This window comes from Borostomias antarcticus (genome assembly GCF_949987555.1).
Source record: "Borostomias antarcticus genome assembly, chromosome: 27".
Lineage (NCBI taxonomy): Eukaryota > Metazoa > Chordata > Actinopteri > Stomiiformes > Stomiidae > Borostomias > Borostomias antarcticus.
In genome coordinates, this window is record NC_140260.1 from 2,900,020 (window position 1) to 2,913,016 (window position 12,997).

The 12,997-nt window shown below is 43.1% G+C and overlaps 1 protein-coding gene across 1 annotated transcript in view; it reads left to right on the top strand.

Annotated features, from left to right (window-relative positions):
- The first annotated feature begins 5,538 nt into the window (after positions 1-5,538).
- The window catches only part of ptpn2a (protein tyrosine phosphatase non-receptor type 2a), a 45,577-nt gene continuing 38,118 nt past the window's right edge, over positions 5,539-12,997 (top strand). Inside the window, exons 1-3 of the mRNA XM_084459266.1 lie at positions 5,539-5,676; positions 7,460-7,550; positions 7,822-7,922. Coding sequence (XP_084315392.1) covers positions 5,620-5,676; positions 7,460-7,550; positions 7,822-7,922 — 249 coding nt within the window. The 5' untranslated portion in view covers positions 5,539-5,619. The remainder of the gene's footprint in view (positions 5,677-7,459; positions 7,551-7,821; positions 7,923-12,997) is intronic.

Genomic DNA, 12,997 nt, shown 5'->3' on the forward strand with positions numbered 1-12,997 from the left:
AGTAAGGAAGGATGGAAGGAAGGGAAGGAAGTAAGGAAGGATGGAAGGATGGAAGGAAGGAAGGAAGGAAAGAAGGAAGGATGGAAGGGAAGGAAGGAAGGAAGGAAGGAAGGAAGGAAGGAAGGAAGGAAGGATGGAAGGAAGGAAGGAAGGGAAGGGAAGAAAAGAAAGAAAGAAGGAAAGGAAGGATGGAAGGAAAGGAAGGAAGGAAAGAAAGCAAGAAGGAAGGAAGGAATGGAAGGAATGGAAGGAAGGAAGGATGGAAGGAAGGTAGGAAGGGTGGAAGGAGGGCAGAAGGAAGGAAGGAACTTTAGACTGTTGCTGTAGCGCCACCTTCAGGTTTATTGACCTACAATGCAGGTTGAGGACTTTGGGTATAGTACTGGAGCTATGTGCAAATGTTGGTGATTTTTTGTCCACGGGAAGTTAGACTTCAGTGGAAGATGGAGATTAATAATAATAATAGTAATAATAATAATAATAATATAGGCAAATACAATAGGGTTCCGGCAGCTATGCTGCCTGGCCCCTAAAAAGTTTGTAAATATGTAAATAGTTTGTTTGTATTTTTCACCGCCCCCCCCCCCCCACACACCGCCATCTAGCTACTTCTAGCGACTTCTGGGACAGCCAATAGCTACTTCCCTTACTGAAGAGTTGGCAACAATGCTGTGAGGGCTCAGGGCTTGAGGGTTTAGGGCAAGCCCCCAGGATCAGCTTGGCGCATTGAAGCCACCATGGGCTTTCAGGCCAAGCCCGGTATTGCAGGGCATGCGGCCCAAGAACCCTTATTTCCCATGTTAGTGGATGATGATAGATAGGGCTAGAAAAGGAAAACAAAATTTTTCTGGGTATCATTCAGCATCAGAGACCAATCTTATCAATATAAACTTTTAGTTTTAGGGGTTTTGGGGTTTTTGAAGCCACCAATACCTGTATTGAGCCATTTAAACATGTGCTGTGCACGAGCCTCGGGGACGCGCTGGTCGCGCGTTCGTGAGTCCTGCGAGCTCGGGAAAGCACGTGACCATAGGAAGACCCGCCCTACTCTGCCTCTGATTGGATAGGAAGTCATGTAATGACGTCGGTTAACGTTTGCTATGCTTTAGCAATGAAGCTTATGATCATGCTAATGTTAGATATGAACGTATGTCTATGATGCAAATGATCATGACATGTGGTTACTTTAGGACATCGTTGGAAAAGATCTAGAGGGTAAGTGGGTCAATGTTGAATAACTTAGCTAACATTACCTAATGTTACATTTCTTTATATTAACATCAACTATATTGATAGGCTAGCTATGCTAACGGTAGCTAATGCTAACGGCTTAGGGTTAACAGGTCTCAGATGTATTTCAATTTTAACAATGTTGAGCATGATCAATGTGACATTGTTCATACATTGATTACAGTCTGTAATCTTGTCTGGCATTATTTAGCTATAGTGGGCTGATGCTTGCTGCTGCTACTATAGCATTTGCCACATTATACATCAAATTAATCAAGCATAGTGTTATTACCTGAAGGCATTATTACCATTGCAAGTAAGCATGCCATGTATATGCCATGCCTGGAAATCAAGCCAGGCCTTTAAACCAAGCCAGGCCTTTTATAGTTGTGTTTTGTGTTTTTCTGTTTGCTTAAGTGTCTAATATTGAAGGTACAAAACCTTTAAAAAAGAAAAGAAAAAAGAAGCCCCTTCCTTCCCATAAAATTCCTGCGATTGTAACAGGTGTATTGATTCCACCACACTTGCCCACACTGGGTTCAAACCCGGGTCCTCTGACTTAGGAACGCACCCACCTTTCTAGAACACTGCCACCAGCTATCCCAATGAAAAGCTAGCGAATCAATTGTGCACATGGGCAGTACTAATACTGAGGACAGAGTTTAAACCAGTTCAACCAGATATTCACTGAGCCTGATGGGCACCTGCCAGCTAAAAAACCTAGTACTGTCACCCTCGACTTCTGCTGCGCCTGTATCCAGCCATAGGGGCTGATTATTTATAATGATGTTGGTGAAGTTTAAAACCTTATTTACACATAGTGTTTGCTGTTTTAAAAGATAAATGCAGTGATATGAGGCGCCACCTATTGGTGAGGACAAAATCATTTTTTGACTGACTAGATGAGATAATGAATTCCTGATGTGCATAATGATGTCACTAAATCCCACTGTGATTGCTTTTTCAGTCAGTGAACAGGAAGCAGAGCAACCCCTCTGTGTTCGATCACCTGATAGAAGAACCTCCTAGGTGAGACCACACTACAGTACGTTGCTCCAGTAAACATATGAAGACCCAGACGTATTTAAGCTGTCTTGTCTAATTTGAGCTGTCTTGTGAAGTCCCTGTTTTTCACATACTCCCCCCAACCCCCCCCCCACCTACAGATGTGTAGTGCTCTGATCTACAGTCCCCCAAGTACAGGCAAGACCCCAGTGGCGCGGGTGCAGACTAACGAGTGTAGGCAGGGAAACACAAAGGTGTCTATAAGGAAAGGAGCTGACTGCCTTAGCAAGTGGGTTGGTGAATCAGAACACATAATCAGCTCTGCCTTCTCTTTGACCAGGTTAGCCAATGGGGCAACTGTGGCGGTTGGGGGAGGGGGGTATAATTATTGGACAGGACACCTGACCATCATCCTCAGTGTTGACTGAGAGCTTGTGATGGCTGTTTGTTGGTCTCTCCCCAGGTCAACCTAATGAGACCCTCCTTCATCTTCTTCAACAAGATAGACCGGCTGTCCCCAGTATGCTCCAGCAGACAGGACCAGATACACAGGTGAGGCCTGTCTGTCACGGAGCCACCGCCTCGCTCCGCCTCTGGTGTAACTCGGTTCTTTAGCTTGGCTGCGTACTTGATTGATGTTGCACATGGGCGATTGGAACTAAACTAACCTTGCGTTGCATTTGTCTCTCTCTCTCTGGCTCTATCGTGTCCACTCTGCTGGCGCTGATGGATGGGTTGGACAGTCAAGGGGAGCCAGTGGTCCAGTTCCTGTTCATGCTTGGTTGTTGCCTACTCACCTTCCCATCTCCTGCATCACCTGCCACCTGTCTCCACTCTGCCCAGCTGCACCTCATCCCTCATTACTCTTAGCATTAATACCAGTCAATTTCCCTTGGTTCTCTGTAAGATCATCCAGTCATCTACCAAGTCTGCTCAGCTCTTCTGTCTGCCATATTTTGAAGTTGTTTATTGAAATTGAGTTAAAGTAGTTTGTATGGGTCAAGCATCCTCCAGTTTGTATGACTCAAGATCTGTTTACTGCCATGTATATGGTTCACACATACTAGAAATTTGACTAGGGTTAAGGCATACACTGGTGACATGTTTTTAATTGTTTTGTGATCACTGTCTTTGTGATATTTTCTGATGACCAAGCCTTTGATCTAAGCAGAGCCTTAGCACATTATGGAGGAACCATGTCCCTTTCTTTTACCGATCCCTGAGAGCAAGACCTGTGAATGTCCTGAACAGTGTGGTGGCCACATTTGTTGGGAATTTGGGTGGAAACAGTGTGGAACATCATTGCATAGTTTGACTGCCATTTCATACCAACATTAAGAGAAAGTGGAGAAGTAGGCTATACCTAGAAAATACTATAGTTGTGCAATTCGTTTGTACAGTCTAGTAGTTAAATGGTTAAAAATGGGCAAGCAATAACATTGGAGGGAAATGTATACTGACACTGATGATTGTTTCAGAAATGGTCTGAGACAAAATAATGAAATGTTATACATCAGTATTGTGAAACACTGAACATATTTTAATGACTGACAAGGAGAGAGGAAACAGTCCAAGTTAATCAATAATAACTAGGCTCACTATGAACAGTGTGTATTATTGGCTCTGTTCTGACATCAGTGCACAGTTCATTCCACCACTGTGAGGCCAGGACAGAAAAAAGCCATGGCCACGCCAATCTGCCGTAGGGGGGCTTGGAGCAACTGGGGAACCAATCACCTCAAGGCAGCAGAGCTTGACCACAGCCTGGAGGTCGGAGGGAGCTGTTCATTTGCCCTGTAGGCTCGAACCACAGTCCTAAACTGGATGGGACAGCGCAGGGAGCCAGTGCAGAGAACAGAGTAGGGAAGTTTTGTGGAAGAGCATGGGGCTGTTGAACACCAGGTCAGCAGCAGCTTTCTCCAGGAGTCTGATGGCCAACGCTGCAGGATGGCAGCAAGTAGGGAGTTGCAGGAGTCCAGGCGGGAGATGACAACAGCCTGGATGAGCACTAGCGACGAATCACAGCCAGATTTCTTTCCTAGCACAAAGTTTGATAAAAGAGATGAGTATTAGCAAAGGCAAGGAGAATGATTATATCAGTGTACAATGAGCTATGATGGGGAATAATTACACTATTAATTTGATTTCCAGGCATGGCATATACATGGCATGCTTACTTGCAATGGTAATAATGCCTTCAGGTAATAACACTATGCTTGATTAATTTGATGTATAATGTGGCAAATGCTATAGTAGCAGCAGCAAGCATCAGCCCACTATAGCTAAATAATGCCAGACAAGATTACAGACTGTAATCAATGTATGAACAATGTCACATTGATCATGCTCAACATTGTTAAAATTGAAATACATCTGAGACCTCCGAACGTAACGTTAGCATTAACTAACTAACGTTAACCCTAAGCCGTTAGCATTAGCTACCGTTAGCATAGCTCCCTAGCCTATCAATATAGTTGATGTTAATATAAAGAAATGTAACATTAGGTAATGTTAGCTAAGTTATTCAACATTGACCCACTTACCCTCTAGATCTTTTCCAACGATGTCCTAAAGTAACCACATGTCATGATCATTTGCATCATAGACATACGTTCATATCTATGATTAGCATGATCATAAGCTTCATTGCTAAAGCATAGCAAACGTTAACCGACGTCATTACATGACTTCCTATCCAATCAGAGGCAGAGTAGGGCGGGTCTTCCTATGGTCACGTGCTTTCCCGAGCTCGCAGGACTCACGAACGCGCGACCAGCGCGTCCCCGAGGCTCGTGCACAGCACATGTTTAAATGGCTCAATACAGGTATTGGTGGCTTCAAAAACCCCAAAACCCCTAAAACTAAAAGTTTATATTGATAAGATTGGTCTCTGATGCTGAATGATACCCAGAAAAATTTTGTTTTCCTTTTCTAGCCCTATCTATCATCATCCACTAACATGGGAAATAAGGGTTCTTGGGCCGCATGCCTTGATTTGACTTGCAATACCGGGCTTTGGCCACTACGTCAAATGGCTTCATGCGCCGGTGAGCAACTTTCATTGAAATGAATAGGCAGCCATTTTCAATGCCGTCTCCAGTTATATTATACCTCCATGGTTTAGGGGGGACATTGGGACTGGGCCATCCTGGGGGCCTGGTTCTGACACGGTTGATGAGTTAGCCTAGCGTTTATTCACACTCCAGACCAGTGGGTGGCGGTAATGCGCCTATAAATTGTTTGCCAACCGCCAATAAATAACCACAAGAAGAAGACTAGCTAGATGGGTTCAGATAAGCACTAGTGGTGGACTAGCTAACGCCGCTGACAAAGGCAAACATTAAATCATTGTTTTAGCAAGTTTGAATTTACTCTTAACAGAACATGGACCAAGAATTTGAGGACATAGATTCGTCTGGGCAATGGCAAAACCTCTATAATGTGAGTCGGGCTCTTGTTAACTAGCTCCGTGTGTTAGCTAGCTAACGTTAGACAACGTATTGTCATTAGCTTCTTCTGTTTAGTTGATGTGGACATGTTGAATTGTCAGCTCGATTGGTTAGTTAGAACTAGCTTTTAGCGTGGTCATATATTTCTAGGATAGCTAGTATAGTTCTGTATCAATCCAGTTAGTAGACTAGGCTCGCTAGGGAGCAAGGTAGTCCAGCTAATCTGTCAATATGAGTCTCATGCAGGATTCAACTGGGACTTCCGGGAAATGTGCATCAACATTTGAAGCACCAGTTGACACAGCTTCTCCGTTTCTGAGAAGTCGCCAAGATTTCCAGGAATTATGTGCATGTTAGCCTTTAGTCTCTTCTAGATTGTTACCCACGGTACCGTATTAATATGACTACTAGCCACCCAACTTCCAAATCTATTTCTCTCTGCCCCCCGGTGAATATGTCGGATCCTGTCAGTTTGAGGTTTTCTACACTCAGATTTCAAATGTTGTCACTCACAACAAGCAGTGTGACGCTGTGCGTCGGTTCCATGTTCTCTTCCTTATGTCATCATATCAGATGAAACAGCCAAGTAGCTGTTATCAGTGGTCAACCCAGTGCAATGATGCACTGTGTTAGGAGGCTAGGTGTATGTGGTGGGGGTAGCCTACTAGTGCATTTTGTGCTAAGAGTGGGATCTCACACATTGATGAATGATGTGGATTCTGAGATACCAGTCCAGGACAGAACCTCACATTATGTATGCTTAGATGTGCACTTTCCCTGAATATCAACATGTGAAGAGACTCATGCACTTTGGCTGTAGCACTAGATTATGCCCTGTCACTAGTTAAGAAAGGACATGCACTTCTGAGTTCTGATGAGTAGTAGTGCACTGACTGCCTATGTTAAATGCCATTATTGTAAGTCTCTTTGGATAAAAGTCTGCTAAATTACTGTAATGTAATGTGTGTACTTGATCTGAGATGGAAACTAACAGAAACTAGCCTATGAGCCATTACAGTGGACTGACATATTACAGACCTGCAAACTTGTCACCTTTTGGCTACAGTCACCTTTTTATGTTAACCATGGTAGTTTCAGTGAATCTAGAGGGTTTTAGTTTTGTATGTCGTCACCTTTTTCACTCCAGTAGAGTTTGCAGGTCTGATATTAGTCCACAGGGGACTGAAATACCTGTGCTTAAGCATTTGTGGCGCTTCTGTTGACATTGTCTTGTTGACATCTATTTCACTACATATTTGTCATTTGGGATAGGCCTACATTTTTATCCAAAGCAACAACGCGTAGGCTACAATAAGCAAGAGAACCAACTACATCCCAGTCATCATCAGAATAGCCTTCAATAAGGTCCACCAGCAGTTACAGTGCTAGAGACAGGAAGGGGATTTATTTTAAAATGTTACATTTTTACATACAATAAAAGTTGGAAGTGACAATGGGGAACCTGGTGAGTGTTAGCAGGTGGAGAGGTCAGTGGGGGAGGAGCCCAGGTGTTCTTAAGAGACTTAAGAGAGTCCCCTGTCTCCGCTGGACAGAGTCCCCTGTCTCCGCTGTCCTGACAGTGATCGGAAAACAGAGGAGAGCTGTTCTGAGCTGAGTTACCTTCACACTTTGGTCACTTTGCGTGCAGTATTAGCAGTGTGGGTTGTATTGTGCCATTCCAGAATCACACGACAACTCCTCTGTTACTTTTGAAGTATGCCACTGCAGTGTAGGCGATTTGTGTCTGTACCTAAACTCCTAACATATCTTTACAGGAAATTCGAACCCAGGCCAGTGAGTACCCATACAAAGTAGCAAAATGTCCAGAGAACCGCAATCTCAACCGATACAGGGACGTCAGCCCTTGTAAGTCAGCCATCTCTCTGCTTTCTGCCCACCTTCTTGCCCTTTTATTAAAGCCCCCCCATATAATGCTGTTTCCAATGGATTATGAGTCCAATGATTATCAATGAAGTCTCAGAAGAGACTTATATTTCCTTTCACTTAAAAAAAGAAAAAAAAGATGAAAAGACCCAAGCAGTATAAAGCAGGGTGGGTTCATGTGGCAAAGTTGACAGTAATTGCTTTAGAATAAGTGTCTGAAATAACATGAATGTTTTGTGATTTCTGGTTTTAGATGATCACAGTCGTGTTAAACTTGAACACTCTGAAAATGACTACATCAATGCAAGCTTAGTTACAGTGGAGGAAGCTCAAAGAGCTTATATTCTGTCTCAGGTAAGTAATTATCAGTCGGCATGACGTGGAATCAGGCAAGCGCTAGATGGCAGACAGACACAGGGAAAAGTCCCATGGAATAGCAGGACGGCAAAACAAAAATATGCATGACAATATGTTGCTGTTTCTTTACAAAGAATAGAATAAAATCTATTAAATCCAATCATTTATGCCACCCTGGAGGATGGCAAAGAAAATTAAAATACTTAAACTTTCAGTGGTTAATATGTAATTTTATATATATATATATATATATATATATGTGTTTTATATTATATATATATATATATATATATTTATCTATATATTTATATATATATATATTTATATATATTTTTTATATAATATGTAATTATATTATATACATAAATATATGTAATTATATATATATATATATATATATAGGGAAAACAGCACTCTCTTTCCATAGTGTCCATAGGGATTCATACAATACTGCTCCATGTGGGCGGGCTTCTATCGGGACATGCACATGCACTTAGCTTGAGGGGCCTGAGTTGAGTTGGGGAAACTCTTGCAGCTGTGGGTCAGTGGTAGAGCGTGCCGTCCAATGATCGTAGTCCATTATTGTTTATTGATGTATTCTATTGACCTTTTGGATATTGATTATTAATGCAGTGTATGTATGATGGATGTACTCTTTTAGTGTTATGCATTTGTTGTTTTGCACCATAGTATTTTAGGACATTTTAATGCGTCTATAATGTCATGGTTTCGTACTATATTTTATCTTCCTTTTTACTTACCTGCCCAGGGACTACGGGCAGAAATTAGCAATCTGCTAAAACCTGGTGCAAAACATCCCTCCTTGTTTTACAAGGTTAATGTTATTTGTACACTGTCCCTGTCTTAAAAATAAAGAATTCATTCATTCATTCATCGTAGGATCGGCGGTTCGAATCCCGCCTCCTGTGTCCTTGAGAAAGACACTGAACCCCAAATTGCTCCCAGTGAGCAGGCTGCCGCCATTGGTGTGTGAATGGATAAAAGCGCTATTTAAAGGAGTAGTAAAGGGAAAAATCATGTTCAGCCTTGTTTTAAGGTTACTTATGATCATATACAATGGTCCAGATCAAAAAGTTGACAAAACTAGCACTTTTGAGAAAGTCTGATAATTGCTATACCATCGTTTTGGTCATACAATGGATGTGGGTGGGCACCTTGAAAAATCATTCAAAAAACATGTTAAACCCTCGATTTCAAAGACACGATGAAGAACCTCCGGTTTGGCGACGCCATGTAAAAACGTAGTTTTTGGAGCTCCTCGTGGGAATAACTAATTTCATAATTTTTTTCTAAATATATCACATAAATTAGTCCCACTCGGTCAGTTACACCGTTTTGAGTTGATATCCTTTCGTTTTACGGAGAAAAGGAATGTCGAAAGAAAAGAAAATAGAGGCAAAGATTTGGCTTATGCTTCTGCTAGCCTTGTGGCTAGTGGGGAGGCTAGCCTAGCTGAGGGCGCTACAGTTGCGACTGAGGACCAACATGCAATACTGAAGGCGATTGAGGCTCTGAAACAGGACTTGATGGCTAAAATGGAAGAAAAGGCAGTGGCCCAGTCTGCAGAATTACGGAACCAGGTTGCCCAGATTCAGATGGAACTGCGGAGTGCGGTGGAACAAGCTGAGAAAAGAACCGAGGCGGTCGAGGGTCGTGTGTCCGAGTTGGAAGCGGGTGTTAACGGGCACGCGGACTCACTTACCACTGTGGAATCAGACATCAGCGTTATGAAAAAGGAACTGGCCACGCTGAGAGACCTGTGCGAGGATCTGGAGGCGAGGTCTAGGAGCTGCAATATCCGAATCATAGGAGTGAAGGAAGGACGTGAGCACGGAAAACAACCGTTTGAGTTTGTGGCCAATATGCTCAAAGAAGCTCTGAAACTCGAGAAGCCGCCAACCCTGGACCGGGCCCACCGCGCTCTCCGCAGCAGACAGGCGGACAATCTTCCACCGCGGGCTTTTGTGGTGAAATGCCATTACTTCACTGAAAAAGAGCTCTTGTTAAAGAAAGCCATGGCTATGAAAACAGTGACGACTGCCGACGGTGACCAGATCCGGATCCTGCCAGACTTCACCCAGCTCGTGAGCAAGCAACGGGCAGCCTTCACGAAGGTGAGGGGTCTGCTCCGGGGGCGCGAAGGGATCCGCTATGGACTGAGCTACCCAGCAACACTGAGAATTACAACGGCGGACGGCCAGGAGGTGAGGTTTCAAGACCCAAGACTGGCCAAGGAGTTCGTGTTGAGGAATGTGTTGCGCACACCGTAATACTCAGGTTTTGTTTGTCTGGTTATGCATGCAACGGTGTAAGCTAGCTACATCACGGACAATATTGTAGGTGAGAAAGGATACGTGGGACTATTTTGATTTGGCACTTACTAGCTGTAGACTACTAATGTTATTACTGTAGGTTCAGTTGCTCAGATCCCCTAACACCATTTTACACCTGTGACCTGTTCAACATGCTATGTGATCTGTTGCATACAGCATGGCTAAATCAGTTTGAGTCAAGAGCTGTTTTGGTTTAACATTTAGTGTTATTATTGTTTTTCCTGCGTTGAGCTCGCATGGTAAGCAGTAGGAGAAGAGGTTAACTGGAAGAGCAAGCAGTCTACATGCGAGAGACGAGCGCGGTAACATTCAACGTGTTTAAGGATGATAAGTTCGATTTGTGTGTTCTGTTTAATGTTTACGAATGTGTATGTGTTCACGTTTTCACCCCCCCCCCCCTTTTCTTTTTCTTATTTTGCGGGCTACAACCCTATCACCAAGTTCAAGGGATTTTAATTGCAGTTTTTCAGGACAAGATTTCAGGAAAGGACATTGTGTACATGTTTTGGCTATGCCCCAAGCTGATCCCATTTTGGACAGCTGTTTTTGACACATTTTCATATACCTGTAATAAGATTGTTGACCCTAACCCGCTGACTGCACTGTTTGGAGTAGTCCCGCAGGAGATATCAATAACAACTCACCAGGCGGAGGCTATAGCATTTTCTACCCTAATCACTAGACGTCTGATTCTTTTTAGATGGAAGAAAGCTATGCCCCCATCTCACAAGTGCTGGGTTGAGGAGGTAATGTCCCATCTTAAACTTGAACACCTCAAACATACTGCCCGAGGCTCCGCCCAGAAGTACTGCAGGGTATGGCAACCGTTTATCACCTATTTTGAGTCTGAGTTCTCTGCCCTCGAGGCCAGGTAGCCCGCCCCCCCCCCCTCCTTGCTGCACAGCCTAACCACGCAACCTGGATAATGTTATTCTAATTAGATCTAACAACCCTTCTTGCTGCACAGCCTAACCATGCTCCCTGGGAAATGTTATTCTAATTTAGATCCAACGACCCTTCTTTCTTTTCTGTTCCTGACACTACAACTATTTTTGTGAGGAAATGTAGCCCCCCCCACACCCGTTTTTATCTGTATTGAGTGTATTATGTTGCCTTGGCATGCATTTCCATTTCACTTCATGTTGGTAATTGCTGACACTCTGTTAATTTGTGTTTTTGTTTTGTTTTGTTTATGAAAACGTGAAATGTGTGGTGTGGAGTTGAGCACGTTTTCAATGGCAAATGGCTGTACTATATGGTTCAGTGTGTGAGACTCAATAAAGATATTTGGATAATTTCAAAGACACGAAACTCACCGAGGTGTTGGTTGGCGTTCTGACATATAATTCGCCATAAAGTAAGATTCTAGTTAATCTGGAAAGGCTTTTTAAAATATTTAGCATTAGGGATGTGCACGGTTAACCGAGTACTCGAGTACCCAAGTAGGCGATCTGCTAGTCGGAAAATAAACACTACTGGGTTAATCTAAAGGCTATATAATATGGCATGTTTGGCCGTGAAAGCGTGCATTTCTGAGCGCCTGTGCCCTTTTTCAACTGTTACCAAAGAGGATAGAGCGTTGGCGGCTGCCTGGAGAAAAGCGCTGTATTTCTTTTCTTGTAAGTCTTTTTTTGAGCGCTCCGGCTTTTTGAAAACATCGCCATCTCAACTTTTCAGAAAGGCGCTGCCAACGTCACTGCAGCTCTTTCAGGCAACTAATGATCAGATATTAGATAGGGCATGACTCGTCAGCTGTCTGGGGATCCCGGGGGACCCCCCTTCCTGGCTATTCCGTACAGAATATCTGAAAGTGCACCAATCGTAAAAATTATAAATGCAGCCAGCTGTCAGGGGCAAGGATGACTGATTACTTGATTACTGTCTAGCCAGCTAACTGGTTACGTTTTAAAAGCTATATTTATTTACATGGACACAGTTCTCGGGTGCAAAGTTACGTGGTCACGAAAACTAGCAATAATTAGCCCATGGGCTTGCTAATGCTCTGTCCATGGTTCGGTTTTCCGTACTGTTAAGCATTTTCGGATCAAACTACACCGTGGTTTTGCATAGTGTTAAAGCATTTTATGGATCGAGACTCGGACTTTCAAATCTGTTACAGCGTAGCCTATGAGAGAACTAGTGAGTATGTATAGCCTATATATATGCCACTTCATTTGTTTTGTTTTGACAATTAAACGCTGGTACCGGGTCTCTGATTTTGCCGGGTCTCTGATGTTGTTTATCTGCATACTGTGCATAGTAGGCAGTGGTGTGAGTGGACTTTGTACTCTGGCTCCACGCAGCACTCCCATCATTTTGCGGTAGGCTAATCATGTTGGTAATGAGCCCTGAGGTGGTGCTGAAAAAGACAGCGATTACCAGCACAGGCCCATGTGCGTATAGCGTACTCCTATAGTTTTCCAGCCTGCTATAAATAAATATTGAATAAATAGGCCTATTGTTCAATAAATCTATTTAGTTTTGCATGGACATTTCTCTGATGAAGGCTTGACGCCGAAACATCCATTATTGTCCAATAAATTGGAAATAGGCAGTGAGTGCCACGTTTCTTCTGCTTTTTAGATAAGGCTAAAAATTAATTCACTTGTTATCCGGTATCGGCAGTAAAGGATTGGTTTAATACTTAATTTTGATTAGTAAATTAGAGGTCTGGTTGCATATTGTAGGCTTAGAGTTTTCAGAGTAGCCTAACGATGG